Source organism: Mercenaria mercenaria, chromosome 17 (assembly GCF_021730395.1).
Source record: "Mercenaria mercenaria strain notata chromosome 17, MADL_Memer_1, whole genome shotgun sequence".
Taxonomy (NCBI): Eukaryota; Metazoa; Mollusca; class Bivalvia; order Venerida; family Veneridae; genus Mercenaria; species Mercenaria mercenaria.
In genome coordinates this window covers 3,877,724-3,902,033 of record NC_069377.1, presented here as the reverse complement: position 1 = coordinate 3,902,033, position 24,310 = coordinate 3,877,724, and the positions used below count along the sequence as shown (strand labels likewise).

The 24,310-nt window shown below is 35.4% G+C and overlaps 1 protein-coding gene across 6 annotated transcripts in view; it reads right to left on the bottom strand.

Moving 5' to 3' along the window:
* LOC123537158 (troponin T, skeletal muscle-like) overlaps positions 1–23,309 on the bottom strand; it is a 44,636-nt gene extending 21,327 nt beyond the window's left edge. For 2 of the 6 annotated variants that reach the window (XM_045320737.2, XM_045320738.2), the window contains exons 1-7: positions 23,097–23,309; positions 22,627–22,674; positions 18,903–18,920; positions 6,926–7,067; positions 4,431–4,517; positions 3,056–3,202; positions 1,727–1,936 (exon numbers count right to left, since the gene is read on the bottom strand). In XM_045320737.2, coding sequence (XP_045176672.1) covers positions 1,727–1,936; positions 3,056–3,202; positions 4,431–4,517; positions 6,926–7,067; positions 18,903–18,920; positions 22,627–22,646 — 624 coding nt within the window. In that variant the 5' untranslated portion in view covers positions 22,647–22,674; positions 23,097–23,309. Of the gene's footprint in view, positions 1–1,726; positions 1,937–3,055; positions 3,203–4,430; positions 4,518–6,925; positions 7,068–16,267; positions 16,287–18,902; positions 18,921–22,626; positions 22,675–23,096 lie in introns of those variants that run through there. The other 4 variants (XM_045320741.2, XM_045320739.2, XM_045320740.2 and 1 more) reach the window with 4 other exon arrangements.
* Between the last annotated feature and the right edge of the window lie 1,001 nt (positions 23,310–24,310).

Here is a 24,310-nt window from a genome sequence, read left to right as displayed (position 1 = left end):
AAAGTAGGTCACTAGGTCAATCTCAAGATCAAAGTTCATTTCAGTACACAAAACTATGCTTGTGGTTCAAATATGAAGGCTGTAGCTTGAGAAAAGTGAAATTAGGTCACTAGGTCAAAATCAAGGTCAAATTTTATTTTGGAACAAAAAACTATGCATGTGGTCCAAATTTGAAGCCTGTACCTTCAAAAATGTGAAAGTAGGTCACTAGGTCAAGATCAAGGTCGAAGTTTTTTTCGGTACACAAACCTGTGCATGTGGTCCAAATTTGAAGGCTGTAGCTACAGAAATGTGAAAGTAGGTCACTAGGTCAAGATCAAGGTCAACTCATGTCAAGGTTCATCTTGCCACTCAAAACTATACATGTGGTCCAAATTTGAATGATGTAAGTTATGGACATGAAGATTCTAAGTTTTTCCCTACATAAGTCTATATGAACCATATGACCCCTGGGGCGGGGCCATATTTGACCCTAGAGTGATAATTTGAACAAACTTGGTAGAGAACCACTAAATGATGCTACATTACAAAATATCAAGTTATCATCTGGAAACCGTTTTACTGTTCAGGGTCACTGTGACCTTGACCTTTAACATACTGACCTCAAAATCAATAGGGGTCATCTGCTGGTCATTACCAACCTCCCTATCAACTTTCATGATCCTAGGCCCAAGTGTTCTTGAGTTATCATCTGGAAACCGTTTTACTATTCTGGGTCACTGTGACCTTGACCTTTGACATACAGACCTCAAAATCAATAGGGGTAATCTGCTGGTGATGACCAACCTCCCTATCAACTTTCATGATCCTAGGCCCAAGTGTTCTTGAGTTATCATCTGGAAACGGATTGGTCTACATTCCGACCGACTGACCGACCAACATTTGCAAAACAATATACCCCTCCTTCTTCGAAGGGGGGCATAATTAATTTAAGGAGCAAACTTCATGAAGTTTGATGGTTTTATGTTTCCTAATACTCATGTATGACCCACAACTTAGGCGTGAGTATTAACAAGCACTGTTTCCAAAAATATTAATTGGCTATTACATTTGCATTGAGAAATATGCACAAGTTCTTTGTGAACGAGCATCTTTTGTTTTTGTTGGGTTTAACACCACACCAATAGAACTTAGGTCATATATGGCAATTTTCTGGCTTCTGATGCTGGAGAAAGACCCCAGGGGCTTCTCTGGGCATTATTTCATTACAGACAGGGACTTAGATAGAACCATCTACCTTCCCTAAGCTCTGTGAAAGAACAAGCGCAAACACCTCACTGTAAAGCTAACAATCTTTTTATCACATTCTTATTTACACCTTTTATTTTACCTAAATCATCAGTACTGAAACATTTAACATGATAGCATGCTAAAATGAACACAACTGATATCAAATTAACATCTTAATATGGAAAAATTCGATGTTTGATGTTCCAGTGTAACTTAACAGTGTTTAAAAAAGTGTATGTAATCAAACCAGTTACAAGTCACATATACTTAACCTTTAGCCTGCTATTGGCAAGTGATTCTGCCTTTGCGACCAGTGCAGGCTGATCATGGTCTGTACTGTTCGCTACTCAGTCAATAAATTTTCATTGAATAGCCCTTCGAATAATAAATGGTACTGCCCAAACTGAATGATAGACCAGTCCATTTTAAAATTTTGGCAGGTTAACAACTTGGATAAGGCTGCCATCAGAAACACAGAATCTACACTATAACTTACATCATACTGCTGTCTCTTGAACCTTTCCTCCGTGTCATACATGTACGTGACAAGTTTTCTGATCTGTTCATGTAAATCTTTGGCAATCTCGGTCAGCTGGTCAGTACTCATGCTGGAGATGTCAGCGAGGGGTGTTATCCTCGAGGCGAGGGCAGCTTTCTTAGCCTTCTCCAGCTCCTCTTTTGTCTTTTGTGGAGATTTCTTCTCCTCCTGTGAGTATTTAAATGACAGATTTAGAAGAGTCACTAACCATCCTCTTTAAAATGGTGAGATTTATCAGTTCAGTTTAGGGAGGTGAGTAGATAAAATTGTAAACATCTAGTATATTTTGTGAATTTGTTATGCTTTTAAAATATTTGGAATAATGTTTTGTGACTATCAATTAACTCCAGAGAAACATTTTCTGAACTAAATGCTTCCATAAGTTGTTATTCCTGTGACATTTTGAAGAAAATCTTACTATAAAAGAACAGAATAATTATTACTTTGTCAACAAGGTCTTTGTTAACAGGTGCTCTTTATTTATATAGGGAAAAGTGATCATGTCTCTAGCAGCCATTTTTTTGACAAATCAGAATAATTTGAATACTCTTGGTAGAGGGTCACTCAAGGAACATTTCTGTTAAACTTTTTAAAAACAAAACAAGGGATTCCCAAGAAACGTCAAAGCCTTTCATCGTCTTCCACAAAATTTCAGTGGAGATGTTGCTTGAAGGAAATGGTTAATGGGCATGAGCGGTATGGACACTGACAGCGAGTTATCACAATAGCTCACCCTGTGCATGTTGTGCTTTGGTGAGCTAAAAGTAATTTGTAGTAAACAGAGTGCACGTAAGTACAGGCTGAAAGAGTGTGTACTTAGATTCTGTTCAACCTCCAGAGTAAATAATGAGTAAAAGCATATTTGAGATGCACCAAGAGAAAACCAACATAGTGCATTTGCGACCAGCATGGATCCAGATCAGCCTGCGCATCCGCGCAGTCTGGTCAGGATCCATGCTGTTAGCTAACGGTTTCTCTGCGGATGCACAGACTGGTCTGGATCCATGCTGGTCACAAACGCACTATGTTGGTTTTCTCATGGCGCGGTTCATTTGAGTGCTTGTTGGTGAACCTGATTATCAGCTGAATCTGTGTTGACTTAGGTAAAGACAGTCTGTTTACCCTCAACCTGATTGTATATACCAGAGTATAACAGATTAGTGTAAACTCGCTGTGCTAACTCTTAAGACATGCGAGTCTATAATTCACTGTCAAAGGCCAAAGTTAAATTGTTAACTGACAAAGTTCTGTATTCTTTACGTGGACAAAAAAAAAAACAACACTTACCTCTTCAGTTTCATCACCTCCCTCTTTCTTTACAATTGTGAAGTTTGGGGTTTTTGGACCTTTTCTTTTTTCAGCCTCCAACCTTCTTCGTTCCTTCTCCCGTCTTCTCTTTTCTTCCTCCTCAGCCCTCTTCTTTTTTCTTTCTTCCTGTAAATGAGGATAGTTTTCTGTCTTTACAATGTATTTTATTTCTACTTTTTATCAAAAATAAACATATTCAAAAACTGTTATCTTTATAAAATATAGTAAAAGTATAACCATCTCCCTTAAGATTCTTAACATCTAGATGACCACATACCCGTATAACATTTCTCCATTCCCTTTAAATAACTTCTTTTTTTCGTTTTATTAAGCACAAAACAAAACTTACATATCATAATGATCATTTTATAACTGTTGGGTCAAAACACGAAATACCAATTTTGGTATTTATGCCATTTTGAGGTTACAAAAGATTTTGGGACAAGTTAAAATCTATTTCTGAAATACTCAGTACAAATGAATACTGTATAAGTGGATATATTTCAGCCCTTTTTTTGTAAATTTGGGGAAGGGTACCAGGTCCCTTTTGGAGGGGAAATTTACGTCGCGAAATCATTGTTTGGAGGAATATATTTGCTGGAAAGTTGTTAAAATCAGGACTGAAAATCAAAACTAATTTCATTTTTTTTTTGCATGGGGAATTTTTGGCCAAGGTGGAGAAAAAAGTATACTTTTTAGATTTGGGAATGGGGCCGAATTTCGGCCCTAAAATCAGCATAAAAAAAGGCCTGTATTTGCAGATCAGAAGTTCATGAATTGACCATTCAAGATGTTTTGAGAGCAGAAATATTCACGAAATGCTGAAAACTGATCATTTGTCTTTACTTGACTGTAATGACCAGTCTATGTGTGCAGCAATATCATCGGTTTTTGTTTGTTTTTGAATTAAAACATTCATTCTAACATGATCCGATTCATTTTCCTATTAAACAAAGAAGGCAGAAAACAGTGAATTATTATACAACAAATCACTGTTCTGACGTCACAATTATTACGTCATGGCGTCAAACGGCATAGCGGCGCGCTGGAAAAGAAACCAATTGAAAACGGGCAAATTTTTAATGAATGTCATCAAGGATGTACTTAAAAATCCTTGGTAACGTGTTAGAATCGAAATAATATATCTCAATAAGTGATTTGCTCTTGAATAAATCATTGTCGTTCAGATGCGTATTATTATATCACTCGGGCTGCCCCTCGTGATATAATTCCTTCACATCTGAACTCCAAACAATGATTTATTCAACGACAAATCACTGGATGAGATATATTATTTCTTAATTAACAACAGTTACTCATCATCTATTTGGTAAAGCAACAAATAAAACTTTACCTCTTCAACTTTCCTGCGAGCTTCTTCTTCCCTTCTCTGCTCTGCCAATCTTTTTTCTTCTTCTGCTCTCTCTGCCTGTCTCTCTTTCTGAAATCAATGATGAGCAAACTTATAGTTGTTTGCCTTTGTTTGAGTATCTATTACAATCTTCTAAAATTAAGTGCTTTCACTTTGTTAAAAATGTTGGAATTATTTTAGTCAAAATGAAATGTATTATTATTTTAATATAAGTGCACATATGTGTCTGTTTAAGAAACAAGAGGACCATGATGGTCCTGAATCGCTCACCTCTTCCCACATAACCCAGTTTTGAGTATGACTTCGTTTTTTCTATTATTTGACATAGTGACCTAGTTTTTGAGCTCATGTGACCCAGTTTTGAACTTGACCTAGATATTATCAAGATAAAAATTCTGACTAATTTTCATGAAGATCCATTGAAAAATTTGGTCTCTAGAGAGGTCACAAGGTTTTTCTATTATTTGACCTATTGACCTAGTTTTCGAAGGTACGTGACCCTGTTTTGAACTTTACCTAGATATCATCAAGGTGAACATTCTCACTAATTTTCATGTAAAATATGGCCTCTAGAGAGGTCACAAGGTTTTTCTATTTTTATGCCTACTGGCCTAGTTTTTGACCGCATGTGACCCAGTTTCGAAAGTGACCTAGATATCATCAAGGTGAACATTCAGATCAATTTTCATGAAGATCCATTGAAAAGTATGGCCTCTAGATAGGTCAAAAGATTTTTCTAATTTTAAACCTACTGACCTAGTTTTTGACCGCAGTTGACCCAGTTTCAAACTTGACCTAGATATCATCAAGATGAACATTCAGACCAACTTTCATACAGATCCCATGAAAAGTATGGCCTTCTAGAGGTCACAATGTTTTTTATATTATTTGACCTACTGACCTAGTTTTTTATGGCATGTGACCCAGTTTCAAACTTGACCTAGATATCATCAAGGTGAACATTCTGACCAATTTTCATGAAGATCCATTCAAGGGTATGGCCTCTAGAGAGGTCACAAGGTTTTTCTATTTTAAAACCTACTGACCTAGTTTTTGATCGCAGTTGACCCAGTTTCGAACTTGACCTATATATCATCAAGATAAACATTCAGACCAACTTTCATACAGATCCCATGAAAAATATGGCCTCTAGAAAGGTCACAACGTTTTTTCATTATTTGACCTACTGACCTACTTTTTGAGGGCACGTGACCCAGTTTCGAACTTGACCTAGATATCATCAAGATGAACATTCTGACCAATTTTTATGGAGATCCATTCATAAGTATGGCCTCTAGAGAGGTCACAAGCTTTTTCTATTTTTAGACCTACTGACCTAGTTTTTGATCGCACATGACCCTGTTTCAAACTTGACCTAGATATCATCAAGATGAACATTCAGACCAATTTCATACAGATCCCATGAAAAATATGGCCTTTAGAGAGGTCACAAGGTTTTTCTATTATTTGACCTACTGACCTAGTTTTTGAACGCAGCTGACCCACTTTCGAACTTGGCCTAGATATCATCAAGGTGAACGTTCTGACCAATTTTCATGAAGATCTTGTGAAATATATGGCCTCAAGAGAGGTCACAAGGTTTTTCTATTTTTAGACCTACTGACTTAGTTTTTGAAGGCATGTCACCCAGTTTCGAACTTGACCTAGATATCATCAAGGTGAACATTCTGACCAATTTTCATGAAGATCTTGTGAAATATATGGCCTCTAGAGAGGTCACAAGATTTTTCTATTTTTAGACCTACTGACCTAGTTTTTGAAGGCACGTGACCCAGTTTCGAACTTGACCTAGATATCATCAAGGTGAACATTCTGACCAACTTTCATAAAGATCCCATGAAAAATGTGACCTCTAGAGTGGTCACAAGCTGAAGTTTACGCACGCACGCACGCATGCACGAACGCACACACGCACGGACGGACGATGGATGCTGCGTGATCACAAAAGCTCACCTTGTCACTATGTGACAGGTGAGCTAAAAACATGTGAATGAAGTACTGCCATGCCATAGAGATTTATATCAATTAATCTCAACTGCAGCATAACCTATTGATCTGATATCTGTCAATGATGTATATACAATATTGTGCTAAAAATACTTTATAACGCTGCATGCTCGGACATGTATCTAAAAACCTACAGTTAGTTTATACATAATTTATTTTAGGTCGATTGTGAAGGAAGTTCTACAACTTATATTAATCACTCTCGACACCTCATTCCTGATGGAATCATTCGCCACGAGGGTACGAGAGAAGAGGCCAAGAATTTTGCTGATTTCTAGCGACAATTGCTATTTCATAGGGGCACAAATCTGCTGATTTCAAATTCTGAAGATCAATTAAATGAGAATTGTATCTGTATACGCTGACATTTAATATGGACTGATGTACGGTATTTGAGAAATTCGTGGAATTCGTCCCACAGAAATATCAATAATTTCACACTATCATACCCTTTTACGTTTGAGTTCCTCGATGTCACCGGACTCTTTTTCCTTCTCGGCTTGTCTCATTGCCTTGTATTCCTCCATCTCATCAGCTAACTTCTGTTCTTTACGTTTCTGCTGCTCTTCAAATGTGTGAAAAGTTTCCCCTCTGCAAGAAAATAAAACATTTACAAACTATTATTTTGCTTCAGTGGCATCACTTTCTTTTCCTTATTTTTGACTTGACCTTGAAAGCCTTTCACCCTAAAATTTAAAAAGCTTTTCAAACTGGAAAAGCGGTAAAAAAGCATTCAAAGCGACCTTTTTGGCACATTGCAAATCAAATATATTAAAAAACAGGATGAACAATTACCATCATTTGTTAACATAATGTTTTTTACTGTAACACTTATACTGTAAAGGCAGAAATTTTCGCAAGTGTTTAATTTTCACTATAGTAGTCTGCACAGTGAAAATTTGAAGACAAAAATATGAAAATTTATTTCTGATGTCATGTAATAATGATCTTATTTATGGCTTGTTGGTCAATTATTTCTATAGACCAGAAAACATTTAGACTGGTTTTACTGTTTGCTAACACTCTGGGAACACAATGTCTCATAAATTAAAAACAGTAATAAAAATTAAGAAATCTATCTCAAAAGCATAACCAGCAGATAGTTATGAAGCACGACTTTTTAAAAACATACATATGAGCCATGCCATGAGAAAACCAACACAGTGGGTATGCGACCAGCATGGATCCAGACCAGCCTGCGCATCCGCGCAGTCTGGTCAGGCTCCATGCTGTTCGCTTTTAAAGCCTACTGGAATTGGAGAAACTGTTAGCGAACAGCATGGATCCTGACCAGACTGCGCAGATGCGCAGGCTGGTCTGGATCCTTGCTGGTCGCAAACCCACTATGTTGGTTTTCTCATGGCAAGGCTCATATGACTCTTGTCTACAAAATTACAAATGCAGTTAACCTAAAAATATTTGACTGAAAGTAGATTTTTGACTGAAGCTTATTGTGACTACAGAATGTTCTGAAATTAGTGCATAGACCTTTTATGCTCTTCAAGAATGGAGGAAATAAAAGAATCAATCAATCAAGCATTTATTTTTTTACCACATAGAAATACAGCTACTGCAAAGTATTCTTACTTTATGACAAGAAATCCTTTGTACCAGTGTAATTACAGCAAACCTATTATTATTTTGTTCACTAGTTTAGGGGACATTCTTGTATTATAAAAGAAGAACTTATAACATGTCCAAAAGATGTTGTACATGAATTACTACAAAGGCACCTATGTTGCTATCAGACAGACCACGGGTGTCTGAAGCTCAATCAATAAAATATATATGCAGGTTAGATCTCTTGAAGAGATCGTAGATCTCTGAAAGAGATCCAGGTTGGCAACTTCACGGCTCGATTCGATTTTTAAAACGGCGATTTTGAAGGCAAATGACGTTGGAATTATGTCTATGATACACCATTCCAAAGAGAAAGAAATAAATTTTGTACGTACTTATACGTCTATGACTGATTTCATTTATAGAATACACATATAGCAAATAAATTACATAAAATGTTCTGGTATTCGGCCATTCCGTATCTAACTTCCGGTCAATCGGAGAGAATATATCGCTTAGCAACAAATTAAGTTAAGAATCTTTCATCCCAAAATGTCTACGAACAAGGAAGGATGAGCAGTTGTTCAACTCGTAAAAACTGGACATAGCGTCATTTATATACTGGTCGTTGTGGAACAGAAAGAACATTTATTGCTACCCCTGGTTTGAAACATACAGCAATTTTAATAAGAGTGTAAAGTGTACAGTACCTGACACATTTTAGAAGCTGAATATCCGAGTTATCATGAATATGTTTTACACGAAATCTCCAATAACATAGTTATTTTCAAAGTCCATTTATCACATTTTATCGCAAATGACATTATAAACATGGCTGCAACAATTTCCAAGTACTATATGTATGTGACGTCATTTGTTATCTACGTCAGTAATGAAATGAAACCATTGAGGCCCGTCAAGGGTTTATTATTCAGTTTTGTGTATCCTGTGAAAAAAAGTTGATGCTCTGGAAATTATCGTTACTCAGACCGCTGGAATGTATATCACTGAATTACTTCTTGGATAAATTAACAAGAAATTAGAAAAAAAATATTGGAGAGCATAATTATGTAAATGTCATGGAGAAAAATATCTAACAGCAACTGAGGCGCGTAGCTGGAAACTTTTTCATTGTACGCAGGCGTGGTAAAGAGGTATATTGTCCCCCGCTATATTTTTAAAGTTAAAACGGCAAATCATGCATTTTGTCATATATTTGAAGTAAAAGCATTGTTAAATATATTTATATCTTGAATAATTTTCGTTCAAAATGTATAGATCTAATTTCACTAGACATACACGTCTGTGAAATATGCACCACATCTGACATTTGCGACTTTTTTTATTACAGATTTATTTTCATTACATAGAATACCATAATTCTCACAGAAGAATTTTTATTGACGGGTGGTGGGGTCCATCGGAAAATCATAATTACGAGTGGTGGGGTCTATCAGAAAATCACAATTATGGGTGGTGGTCCTCACAAAAATCGTCTTTATAGGTGGTGGGTTGATTGTAAAAATACAAAAAAATATGGGGTGTGGGTAGGTGTTTGATCACCTCTCTTAATTAATTACGTACATTTTCCTTTCTTTTTAACGACAAATCGCTACTTTACTGACTGCGATACATGGAATGCAATTTTGACATCACCGATCTAAAAAAATATGATCTTTCTTTTTATTATTTCTGTTCATTAAATATTTCATTTTTTTCGTTGAATTCGGAGTCTGGATGATGCGTACAGCATCCTTAATCGCCGAAAGTATGTCAATCAACATTTCCTGATGTAATAGAATCGTGCCATCGATTATATCTCGCACTTGTGTAGCCTATAGTCAATAAAATCTGTGGAGACCGATTGTTACTTCTTTTTCATTCGCACTCGTGTATTCTGACTGGCACGTGACGGGTATTGAGGCAGGCCGAAACGGAAAGATGCGAGAATTGAGTAAAAATTCTTTGCATGAAGATCACTTTTCCCTAAAATTAGTCGAATTAGTCCATGCACACAAAAATACTTTAAACAGCCGTACAAAATATATGTTTATATGTTAATAAATGAATGGTACCGATTTCATTATCCGATGCCGACGTAAATTATCGTCATCATCCATATCTGACTCAGGTATTTCAATATATTTGCGAAGCATTTGCCGATTCGGAAACTTTTTCTTTACAAGAAACATGTAAGTCGCTAAGAAAACCCACATCATAATATTCCCGACAGACATTCTCATTTATAATTATGGGAAGTCACTAATGTCGCACACAATCATATTTACTGCAGTATTATGCAGAAGTTTTATTTGCTAATACGTGGTCTAACATGGATTTGAACTATTAAGCTGTTGCACACGCGGTGTCGAATTGTTCTGTTAAATCGCTTATGTATCAATGAAAAGTTAAACTGCAAAAATCGCGAACATCAATTTCTTTAAAATACTTGAATGATTTATGTTGATCATGATAAAAAACAAAAGCCACGTGTTCATTTGATTTCAAATCATATCTTGCCTCCAGATTAAAGCAAATGATAGATAGACCTATCATAAAAGTATTAATGACAAAGCCAGCATCGTAAAAAGAATTTTTGACTTGCGAAATATTTAATTTCTTTCCCTAAACATATACATAACCTGCCTTAATTATTTCCGTTATATGTTAAATAGTATGTGGCCAAAAAGAACTCCTGAAAGTTGTTACTTTCGCGTTTAGCCATTTAAAGACACTGACCTCGAGATTTTCACTTGGAGTGTGGTCATATTTTGAACATCAGAACATGAGTTTTTCTTTCTAATCTGTCTTAAAATGCCAAATCAAGAGAGAGAGAGTGAGAGAAAACATGCTCGAGTTGGAAATCAAACCCGAACCGCCGCGGCAATAAAAATTTTCCTGCGGTCTTGACCAGTACACCATGGAAGAATATGCGCGAACGGTCGTTAAATAAATGTAAAGCTTTTATGATTAAGACTGTTAACCTCCAGAATCCCGATTTTTGAATGGAAAAATCGCAAAAACAACTGATTCTTACGTGTTTTTATAACATAATCTGTCAGTAACTAAGTTTTAAAACTTTAAGAAATATACAGCAATAACTTTCCGATATCTATTTTTTTTTTGTCGTACGATCTGGTGGTCAGTGCCTTTAACACAAGTTTACTAAACATGTACTGCGTGAAATCATTATTCTAAAAACGGGTGACTAAATTTTCATTGAATCATGTCCAAAGGAATGACAAGTCTTGTCGGCGTCAGGGCATGATACAATGTATGTTTTAACGACTCGACTTGGCTGGTTCGATATATATACATTTTTGTATGTTGTTCGGCACATTTTCTGATGTTTAGTTGAACACACCTACAATGTGAACGTTAAGATGGAAACGTGAATAATAAAATAATCAGCCTTTACGAATAAAAATCCTGTTTAAATATGCGTAAATATCGGGCCGATGGATTTCTTGTTAGAACCGGAAGCAGACGTTTCTTCTTTGTATTTTGGCGGGAAAACAGCACGTGCATTCCACGATGCTCCTTCGGTGCTTATAGTAAATAGCGTATTGGCGTTATATTTTCGCGTTTACGTCCGTTACAGGCTCTGAAATGTCTGAATTTATAATATCTTTTATTAGAGTTCTTAATAGTCGGAGCCCGCCCACTTAGCTCAATAGGGAGAGCCTTGGTCTACGGATCGCGGGGTCGTGAGTTCGATACCCGGGTGGAGCGTATGTCCTCTACCTCTGATTCATGTGGGAGAGTTGGCAACAGGTTTGTACTGGTGCAGAATCCAGGAACACTGGTTAGGTTAACTGCCCACCGTTACATAACTGAAATGCTGTTGGAAGTTGGCAGTTACTTCGTACTTGCAGAGAACAGGTTTGTACTGGTACGGAATCCAGGAACACTGGTTAGGTTAACTGCCCGCCGTTACATAACTGAAATACTGTTGAAAAACGGCGTTAAACCCAAAACAAACAAACTTAAAAGTCGGAAGTGGTAAACGTACATGTTTTAGGAAACGTGCTTAAAATAAATCTGGTGTGAGGGGTATTTTAAACATGTTTCTATTCTAGCGGCAAATTTTCGAAGCGGAATGAAGCATTTGTGACTCTTTGATGTTTTTGAGATATAGAAAGGGAAAACGGTAAATGCTTCCGTCATTGGTTATAACAATAATACCTCTTTATGTTTTGATTTTCGTATATCTAATAATTATGGTGGTGGGTTAGTGGAAAATTCATAACTATGGGTAGTGGGGTTGGAGGAAAATTAAAAATCATGGGTAGTGGGGTTGGAGGAAAATAAAAAACTAAAAATATGGGTGGTGGGTTTTTTCAAAAAGTGCCTTCCGATCCCCATTTCGTTTAGAGAAACGTTTTCGTTAGATGTATATGTTGTTAAGATTTACAAATAAACCAACAAAGTATGACTTGTTGTGTTGGCTTTGTGTGTGTGTGTGTGTGTGTGTGTTCTTTTTGTCCTAATTTGTTGGCTGTGTGTGTGTGTGTGTGTGTGTGTGTGTGTTTGTGCGTGTGGTGCACGCGTCTGCGTGCTGTGGGTTTTGTTTTGAGGAGGCTGCGTTTTTGGTGCGTGGCATTCCCTGTTTGATATTTGTCTTTGTTTTTTAATATATTGAAAGTTTAGCGATCAAACATTAAGTATTACATATATTTTAATACAACAGCAATGAAAACGGTAAAATTGAAAATGATACATAGAACTACTAAAATGCTAGGTTTCCGTCGTCGCTTATCTCGATAAAATAACCACACGGCAGAACCTCTTCATCCCAAGGCTGTTATGACGTCACGAACATTACGTCACAGTTCCTTGAAACCGTTGGGGATTTCCAAAGTAAATAAAAGTTTTATTGACTGTATTCAGCTCGGATGGTTTACAAATTGGCGTTTTATAATTCTTTAATCACCACTGTTGTTCGATACGAATTGTTATCGGTGAATTTAGGTTTTTCTTAGAAGTGAGTCACCTCGAATTTTAAAACCGGAAGCTGGAGAAGGTATGGCGGAATACCAGTACGGCAATTTCGATAGTGTAAGATAACGAATGAAATGTACGACTTGGGTATGTTTCTCACTAGATGTGCTCAGCGTCCCATAAGAGGAATGATTATTTTACTATTTGAAAGGGTGTTTTCCTTGGTAGTTGCCTTGTGGTTCGATTTATCAGTCGATAAAAATTGATAAAAAAAGACAAGATTTACTTGCCAACCTGTACTATTTCATAGTATATTAGGTGGGTGGGATATGGTAATGCATTATATCTATTGACAGAGCTTCAAGCGCCTGTGGACAGACACACAATTTGACATTTTTTCCGTTACAAAGAAACCCATTTCTCTTCGAGACATTTTGCTCTACTGCAAAGAAACGAGAAATTTTTGTTCAACTACAAAGGAACAAAATCTTGTTTATGACATTTTTTTTATTAATTTTGTTCCACTACAAAGAAACCCATTTTATCTACTAGGCATTTCTGTTCCTCTATAAAAAAAACCACCTAATTTTGATAAAATTCATTTTGTTCAACTAAAAATACTTTTTTTTTAACAAGGCATTCTAGCTTTATAAAATTATCAAAGAATAAAGAAAGAATCCATTACATGACCATATTGTCTATTCAAGAAACATTCTTGCATATAATAAACAAGAGGGCCATGATGGCCCTATATCGCTCACCTGAGTAGAGTTGCTTACTTGAACAAGATCTAGGCCTTCTGGTTTATTTTTAGCAAATTTATGAAGATTTCCCTATGTACAATCAAGTAACCCTGGGGCTGGGTAAATTTGACCCTGCGTTGGGGGAGGGGGAGTCAAGATTTGAACAATTTTTGTAGAGGTCCACTAGGCAATGCTACATGTCAAATATCTAAGCTCTAGGCCTTCTGTTGTTTTTTTTAGAAAATTTTAAAGATTTTTCTATGTACAATCAAGTAACCCCATAGGGTGGAGCCAATTTAACCCCAGGGGTCATGATTTGAAATTTTTTTGTAGAAGTCTACTAGGCCATGCTACAATGTCATGTCAAATATCTAAGCTCTAGGCCTTCTGGTTTATTTTTAGAAATTTTCATATGTAAAATCAAGTGACCCCTAGGGCGGGGTCAATTTTGACCCCGGGGTCATGATTTGAACAAATTTAGTAGAGGTCCACTAGGCAATGCTACACGTCAAATATCTAAGCTCTAGGCCTTCTGGTTTATTTTTAGATTTTTTTTTTTTGAAGATTTTCCTATGTAAAATCAAGTGATCCCTGGGGCGGGGTCAATTTTGACCCCTGGGTCATGATTTGAAATAACTGTAGTAGATGTCCACTAGGCAATGCCACTTGTCAAATATCAAAGCTCCAGGGCTTATGCTTTTTGAGAAGAAGATTTTTTAAGATTTTCCTATGTAGAATCAAGTAAACCCTGGGGCGGGGTCAATTTTGACCCCGGGGTCATGATTTGAACAAACTTGCTAGAAGTCCATTAGGCAATACTTCACACCATATATCTAAGCTCTAGGGCTTTTGGTTTTTGAGAAGAAGATTTTTTAAGATTTTCCTATGTAAAATCAAGTGACCCCTGGGGCGGGGTCAAATTTGACCCTGGGGGACATGATTTAAACAAATTTTGTAGAGGTCCAATAGGCAATGCTACATGTCAAATATCTAAGCTCTAGGCCTTCTAGTTTATTTTTAGAAATTTTTTGAAGATTTTCATATGTAAAATCAAGTGACCCCTGGGGTGGGGTCAATTTTGACCCCGGGGTCATGATTTGAACAACTTTAGTAGAGGTCCACTATGCAATGCTACATGTCAAATATCTAAGCTCTAGGACTTCTTGTTTATGAGAAGAAGATTTTTTAAGATTTTCCTATATAAAATCAAGTGACCCCTGGGGCGGGGTCAATTTTGACCCCAGGGTCATGATTTGAACAAAACTGGTAGAGGTCCACTAGGCAATGCTTCACACCAAATATCTAAGCTCTAGGGCTTCTGGTTTTTGAGAAGAAGATTTTTAAAGTTTTTCCTTTTGGTTGCCATGGCAACCAGAATTCTGTATGGAATTCAATTCTTTGAACAATTTTTAAAGAAGACCATCCAAGGAACATCCCTGTGAAGTTTCATCAAAATTGGCCTGTTGGTTTAGGAGGAGATGTTGTTTAAAGGAAAGTGTGGACGGACGACGGACGGACGGACGGACGGACGGACGGACGCCGGACGGTGAGCGATCACAATACCTCACCCTGAGCACTTTGTGCTCAGGTGAGCTAAAAAGCCCAGAGAGTCTGTAGGACATTCTGTAGTATTAGAAGACATTCACAGCATCTTAAAAATTTATACTAAAAGCCTGCTGTCTCTGAATATTTATACCGGAACAAATGAGCCATGCCATGGGAAAACCAACATAGTGGGTGTGCGACCAGCATGGATCCAGACCAGCCTGCGCATCCGCGCAGTCTGGTCAGGATCCATGCTGTTCGCTTTTAAAGCCTATTGGAACTGGAGAAACTGTTAGCGAACAGCATGGATCCTGACCAGACTGCGCGGATGCGCAGGCTGGTCTGGATCCATGCTGGTCGCACACCCACTATGTTGGTTTTCCCATGGCACGGCTCAAATATCCTTTTATATACTATTAGACTAGCCACTAGACTGATGATAAAGACTTTGTCACAAAATTTCGACTTTTGTAATTTTTCTTTTATTTTATGAAAAAGTGACAAATGCCAGTCTATTTTAAAGATTTTCTCAGAGAACTCATTGTTATATTATTGGACATAGGATATAGACTGGCTACATTCACAATATTAAAAATTTGAAAAATAATATATCATAGTCTAGGAGCTAGTCTAATATACAGGTAATACACGAAATATTTCCCGTAACTATAGAACAATATGTGAGCCGCACCATGAGAAAACCAACATAGTGCATTTGCGACCAATATGGATCCAGACCAGCCTGTGCATCCTCGCAGTCTGGTCAGGATCCATGCTGTTCGCTAATTGTTTCTCTAATTGCAACAGGCTTTCAAAGCGAACAGCATGGATCCTGACCAGACTGCGAGGATGCGCAGGCTGGTCTGGATCCATGCTGGTCGCAAATGCACTATGTTGGTTTTTTCATGGTGCGGCTCAATTATACAGACAATACCCCATCAAAAAAAAAAAAACTCATCAATCTTGGTTTTCACACACACACAAGAAAAGGAAAAATTTTACCACACTCGAAAAAAAAAAAAATCCAAGCAAGAATCCTAGAAATCTACGTTCCAGTGAAAAACCAAGAACAGAAATCTTCTGTAAGACAGATGTTTTCGCATGCCACCAGTACTTGCTGTCAAGGTTCTGCTATACCTAATTACGTGAAAATACACACACTGTCATGTACCCGTAAATAAACAAGTTACAGCTACAGAAAGCTAAAAATACATTTTCAGACTCTTGTATTTGTCTGCTTCTATGTTAATTATGTCAAACCCGATTTGTTTTGAAGTCTTTATCATTGCAAATTAATCCCTTCTCCACAAACTTCTGCCAAAATAGCCAGTCACCTGTTTCACTACAAATTAATCATTAACACCCACCAGGAACAGTTGATATATCAAAATTGATTTAAGTTCAAAGTTTATCACTAAAATAAATAATACCTAGGCTTATTTGTTCCTTGAACATTGTTTTTTTTTAACTGCCTATTAATTCGTAACTGAAAAAGTGATGAGAAATTGGTGCTCAACCCAAAACAGACTTTACATAAAAGAATCATTAATGAGTCTGAATATCTATTTTCAACATCAGTAGACTATTACAACTGCATGCATTTTGTTAGTGTTCTCTACAGCTGAAATATAAAATAAGAATCATTTATGACATAAAATACTATAGCAGCAAGTTTACTAGTTTCTGCAAAGAAAATGTCTTATTTTACCTTAAACTGGCAAGTGCCACATAATGTATATTAAAATACGCAAAGTTTTGTCCATAAACAGGCTCATTTCAAACGTATTTTTTGTCATTCCTAAAAACGAAAAAATCTTTTCACATTCAAATCATTTTGTTATACTGATGCTAACATCTAAACATCTACTGAAAAAAATTGGGTGTTCTTTTCAAGCTTTTTGAAATACTTTTTGGGTAGGATATTTTTCCCCATTAAATATGATGGAGGTAAACTGATTAATTTTTTTTTCTTCATAAAAACAATTAAATATATATTTCAAATAGACATCTAACTCTGTGTAAAGGGTATCTTTGTTCCTTACATATACATGTATATCAAAAATGCCATAAAATGTGACTGAACACCTTTAACTCCTGACGGTAACTCTGTTTAGAATCTGGCTGAAGCGTTACAACAGTGCAGGTATGAAGAAATAATTTTTATGGCACTACTTGCCTTGTTTATTGAGTATGTTTCTCATTATCAGCCATTACTCACTGCTTACTGATGAAGGTGCGTTAGGAAAGACGGTTAAAACAAATGATCAAAACAGCTTTTCCAAAAACTTCTCTCCTTTACAAAATGGTACAATTTTAGCCCTTGTCATGCTGAACACGATTGGTTCTACCTTTGCGACCAGTGTAGATCATGATCAGCCTGCACATCTATGCAGTCTGGTCATGATCTGCACTGTTCACCACTCAGTCAGTATCTTTTCGGTAAACACCCATTTTTAGTTGATGGTACTGTCCAAATCGAAAGATAAAGAAATTTAGCAGGGTAATTAAGGGTTAAAGGTGGTCAATCACATTTAATCAACATTTAATGACATTTTTTACTTTTTGTATATTCTGGTAGAGAATTATTTAAGGAACAAAAAGACCGATTACATAGAGTTAGATTCATATTTGAAATGTATATTTTATTATTTTTATAAAATTTTGTAATTACTCCCCTTTAATATGAAAGTATATAAAAAGCTGGGTATTTCTTTTTATTTTGATACAATGTCTAGTTTTACATTTGCATTTGATAGACATATCAACTATTGAACAATAGTTGAACCAAAATGCAAGTTTTAAAGCTGTGTGTAGCATCTGAATTCATTTATTTCCAAACTATCTTGGTTGCGCAACCAAGATAGGCAAAGGGAGGTAATAATAATTTTTCAAACTTGCATTTCTAATGAATTCCATCTAAATACATAATTTTTAATGCAAATATTTTACAAATATATTACAATATGTCTAATATTTATACATTTCCTTAGGCAAAGTATGTTTATCAAATTTATACTTATGATAAAATAACTCTATCTTGGTTGGGCAACCAGGATAGGAAAATAAAATTTTAAAAATACCTCCAGTGAAAATCTAATTTGTATTAAGTGTTAAGTGAACATAAATGAGTGTAAATGATCAGATGCTAAAGTTTCAAACAAATCCGTTACATGGCCAAAATCTGATTATCCACCTTTAAGTACATTCTGTGTAGTATCAATGACTTCAGGAAGAAATTACATTTAATACTTCATTAAATTGCATCCTGGTTCCTAAATTAACATTATATTTATCATTTAAGCGAACTTCTACTTTATTTAAGTAAATGTAAGTTACAGAAAGCAATGCAGAAGCGAATTTTCCTTCAATATTTATCTCCCTTGTCTGCACTGTCTGACTCTTAACCCTGTAATTGTTTTTTTTTCCCCTTCCATCTGTCTTCTGCATACTTATAATTTTATAATTACAGACTGAGAATCCTTTGCATTATTTATTTCCGGAACTGTATACAAGCCTAAGGCTGTGGAATATAATTTTCTCTGTAGAAATGTGTTAAACTTGCAGCTATGTGTTACTATGGCAATAGGGGAAAATAAAAAGGTTCTAGACTACTGGTATTACTACATCAAGTACTTACTCTTCTCCAGCCTGGCCTCTGGTGGACAAAGTAGCAACAATAATATATACATACAATATAATCGCTAAACTAAGTATGCACACTAATATATGTTACAATTTTTACTGGTTTCATTTTTTTGTCATTTTCTGTGAAGTTAAATACTGAAGTTGTTCAAACCTTAGTGAAGTTAAAATCTTACTTTATATGAATATTACATGTCATACATGCATTTCCTTTTCTGATTTAATGGTCATTTAGACCATATGCAAAACTGTTGAAACTAGATACGTACAAAACTAGGTACAGTAGTTTTGCAGTGGCAACCGTTTTTTACAGAGGGATGCTTCCAGATGTACATGACGCCATTTTCATTTTCTAAAATGCTACATCCATAGACGTCAAAAACAATAGTCTGATTTTATGACTACGAACTTTTGATATAAAGTCAAGCAGACTTCTTTCCATTTTCTATCACCTGATTAACTGCTGCCTATAAACTTACTGTGATTTTACTTTTCACTCTATAAATGCTTGAAAATTTACAAAACAGAAGTACCATAATATAACTGAAGAATTCCTCTTTAAACAAGAGCTGTCGGATGACAGCGCGCTCGACTATTCGAAGAATTGATTGAAGAATGGGGTCAAAATATTTCCATAGTTTTTCAGACTAAACAAAAAAATGGATTAAACAAAAAATGTTCCTATATTTGTGGATTTCGATTAGTCTTGCACTAACTGGCAATGTGTGACCATGATGGCAAATATGTTAAGTTATATGTCTGGCAAAACATGGACTTATATGAAAAATTTAACTAATTTCCAAGTCCAAAAAGGGCCATAATTCAGTCAAAATAGTTGACAGAGTTATGTACTCTTGGCTAGAGATGGAAATCATGTTGATAAACTAGTGTTAAAAGTTTCAAAGCCACAGTTCAAATAGTTTTGACAAAACGCTGACTTGTTAAAAAAAACTGAACAAATTTCAAAGTCCAAAAAGGGCCATAATTCAGTCAAAATAGTTGTCAGAGTTATGTACTCTTGCCTACAGATGGAAATCATAATGATAAACAAGTGTTTAAAGTTTAAAAGCCAAAATGTCAAATAGTCTTGACAAAACATGGACATATATAAAACAAAACCAATTTCCAAGTTCAAAAAGGGCCATAATTCAGCCAAAAAAGACGAGAGAGTTACGTACTCTTGCCTATTGATAGAGACTATTATACTGAACAAGATATAAAAGTTTCAAAGCCATATGTCAAACACTTTACACAAAATTTAACTGGTACGAAAAACTTAACCAAGATTTCTAAGTCAAAAGGGGCCATAATTCAGTCAAAATGCTTGATGGAGTTATGTACTCTTGCCTACAACTGGACATTGTGATGGTAAACAAGTGTTGAAAGTTTCAAAGCTTTTTCTCAAAAGACTTTGTCAAAATATGAACTGGTACGAAAAACTTAACCAAGATTTCTAAGTCAAAAGGGGGCCATAATTCAGTCAAAATGCTTGACAGAGTTATGTACTCTTGCCTATAACTGGACATGGTGATGGTAAACAAGTGTTGAAAGTTTCAAAGCTTTATCTCAAAAGACTTTGTCAAAATGTGGACTGGTACGAAAAACTTAACCAGGGTGTGACGCCGACGCCGACGCCGTGGTGAGTAGGATAGCTCTACTTATTCTTCGAATAGTCGAGCTAAAAACTGATCAAAGATATAAGTTTAAGAACTGCAGTGAAAAATCACTCAGAGCTCACTGATGCAGTTTTTATGGTCCAGACTTGGGTCAATCAGGCATGATGCCGGATTACTTCTATTTATCTTTTCCTTGATTTTAGTGACAAAATTAAGCATGGGTCACCCAGGATGTCAAACCTTTTTCCACCTAAAGTTGTTTTTATGCCAATAAAAACTGGTAAGCAAAGCAAGCCACTTAATAGTCTAAAACTTATGCATCGAAAGAAATAAAATTATGTTGTGAAAAACCATGGTAACAGCATTACATAAAACGTTTCTTTTCTTTGTAACTCGGTCTATAATTAAATTTTGTAAATGTATGTAAATGTTACTTTTGTATAACAATATTATGTATAGTAATGCAAATACTGTTGACTGGGTAATTTCTGCATCAACTTTAATTTTTATTTCAAAATGTCATGACCAACACATGAAAGACATATCTGTGTTGTAATGTACTTTACAGCTCAATATGCTTTTTGGCATTCTGCTGTTTACTATTTATGAGTGTTTTGAATTCACATATTGTTCATTTTGCAGTTACGAATGAGAATAAAACTACGCATAAATGACCCGATCTACAGTACATGTACTGCCTGACATACATATGATCGTGCAATGTATAATTTACAACATATGACTGATGAGCTACTAGTACTATAGATAAGTACAACAGATAAGCTATTACTGTTAAGTGTGTAATCATTTACCAATCTGGCTTTCATCCTCATTATAGACACATTTTGGTATTTTTAGACTGCCAAACTCTTATCAGTAGTTTTCTCTTGTTGATGGGAAAGCTGTTTGTATCAGTATCCATTTACACTTATTTATGTTCACCTAGTTCTTAATACACACATCAGGTGTTCACTTAAAGTATTTTCAAAATTTGATTTTCCTATCCTTGTTGCCCAGCCAACATAGCGTTAATTTAGCATATGTAGAAATTAAATATACATATTTTGCCTAAGAAAAAATATGAATTTAAGCACTACTGTGTTTAAGTTGTTAAATATTTGCATTGATAAGTAAATATCTTTGCCAAAATTAATTAGAAATACAAGTTTGTTAAATTATTATTACCTCCCTTTGTTGTACAACCAAGATAGACTGAAAACAGATGAAGCTACACGTTGTTTTTAAACTTGCCTTTTATTTCAGGGTGTTGAAATATCCTAATATTTATGAAATGCAAACGTAAAACTAGAAAATATACCACTTTTAAAAATAATACTTTTATTCTTAAAAGGGAGTTAATTACAAAATTTCACGAAAAGTGATCAAATACATATTTCCAGTAGGTAAGTTTGTTCCTTAAGTAAATCTCTAACAGAATATATGAAATCTGAAAAATGTCATAAAATGTTGCTCAAATGTGACTGACAACCTTTAATGATGAAAAAAGAATAATTTTACACAAAAATATGTCCAGTCACAAACAATTAAAAGTCTGTATTTTACAAAAACTATAAGATTAGCAGAACTGTTAGAACGTTGTATATTTCAGGAATTTTAAAGCTTTATATAACTGGGTATTTTTAAATAAATTTCAGCTATGTGACATTGAAAATTTTAAAATGAATACCAACTTAACTAGTCTTAAGAACAAAACGTTTATTGAATTCAACAAGAACCATTTTCACAATTAAATTTTAACAGGTTTTCTCATTAATCTCTCCTTTAAGGTATAAATTGTTTCTGACCATTGGCAGTGAGTTAATAAAACTGATCTATAGGCAGACTGATCTGATGGGGTACGGGCACATGCTCCCTTTAAGTGTCTTATTCAATTTCAATACAGGTTTTGTCTAAAATTGTATATCACTGTATATAAAGGTACTGTGAGCCTTAAGTTCCTACATATTAAAAGCTAAACTAATGTTGATGTTAGGTAGCTCAGACAATAAAGATGTGTATATTTCATGCATTACCACCAACATTACAGTAAATGATTTTTATAATAAGGGTAAATCAGGTATGGGTTACAGTTTGTCTACTTACTGGTCTTCAGTATCCGACATCTTGGTTTGTTAGACAAAACAATGAAATCTGGAAAGAACAAACAAACACTGAACAGTCACAAAACACAGCAGCAGAATGGACCAAAAAATGTTATTTTAATTCTTCTTTTTTCACACAGCTGAACATAGTGTTAAATATATTACAGATGCTCGTCAAAAACGCAGTAACTTGTTTTCATGTTTAGTACGTAAAACAAATAGTTGCCAAATACACAAAAGTTCCAGAAAACATTACCTAGCCTTGACCTTTTCTGTGAACCTATTTGCGTAAAACACGTAGGATTATCAGCGCATCAATCAGTAAAACATGTACAAAACAAGATGGCATACCAGAATCCAAACTGACATCTATTACCTGGATTATTCTACGTGGATCTAATTTCTGTTTCTCTAGAAACTTCAGTTAAACAATATACGTACCAAAGTTGACTTTTACACCAAATTCCTTACCTGGAAATTAACGAAACAGTTCCAAAAAGAGAATAAAGACGTCCAAAAACAATTAGGAATGTTGGAAAGCTTTCAATCCGGCACGAAAACACTCAAAGTATCCCGAAGTTTATCCTAATTGGATCAATACATTTCTGTTAGGTAGAGAAATTTTCCTTGAATAGTATAGTCTCGATTCTTATTATTAAGGTAATGTAAGGATTCCGTTTTGATATGCTCTTGTCTTAATTTAAAGTGGAGAAGCACAATGAACATCTATACGTTATACTGCAATAAAAGTACGTTAGAAGTTCGTGGTAACAAAAGTTGCGGAAAGTTCGACAATCCTGCTACCCCTCTACCAAAGTGTAACCATCCGTTGACGGGATGCTGAGTAAACACCAATCAGCTGCTGGTAAAATGGGCTTTTCCATATAAGCGAAGTGAACACGTGCGAAAAATACAAAAGAAAATACGCTATTTATTCCCTTTTCTGTCAATAATTTAAAGTGAAACTACTTTAAATACCACTCTGCTTCGAAGACTTGCCCAAACTATACATAGAATCTATATGTCTTTTTTTTTTTCAGAAATGTCTAAGATTACTTCAAGATCTGCGTAAATTAATATAACAGAAAAGCACGCATCTTATCTGGAACAACTGTTTACGTATTAGACCTTCCTGATCTTATAGAAATGAAATACGAGTTAACTTAGTATGAACATGGAGGATCGTTTTTGCTTTGCATCTGTGTACATTTTTGCACACACCTCTCCTAAAAAAACATAAAATAAAATACATTTGGAGTATAGTTGCTGCCATGTCCGTCCGTCTGTCTGTCTTCAATTTTTCAGGGATCTGGCCCAAACTTACAGAAAGGTATCACTTTGAAGTGAACACTTGACCCCATCACTAGATGTGAAGGAAACATGCCTGGTCTAGGAGTTTAGCCCTTTGAAATTTTACATCATACTGTATCTTATTATATAGTACAGTTCTATTAGAAGCATTATTCTATATAAGCCCTCGATGGATAACTTCAGCAGTTTTCAAGAGATCCGGCACAAACTTACAGAAATGTATCACTATGAAGAGAATTTTTGCATAGCTTCAGGCCGTGAATGTACCATGTTTGTGGCACTTTGAAATTTGACAGAACGTTATATCAATAATTGTTCAGTTATAATATAATCCAAAGTTGGATAACTCCTATAATTTTCAAGGGATAAAGCCC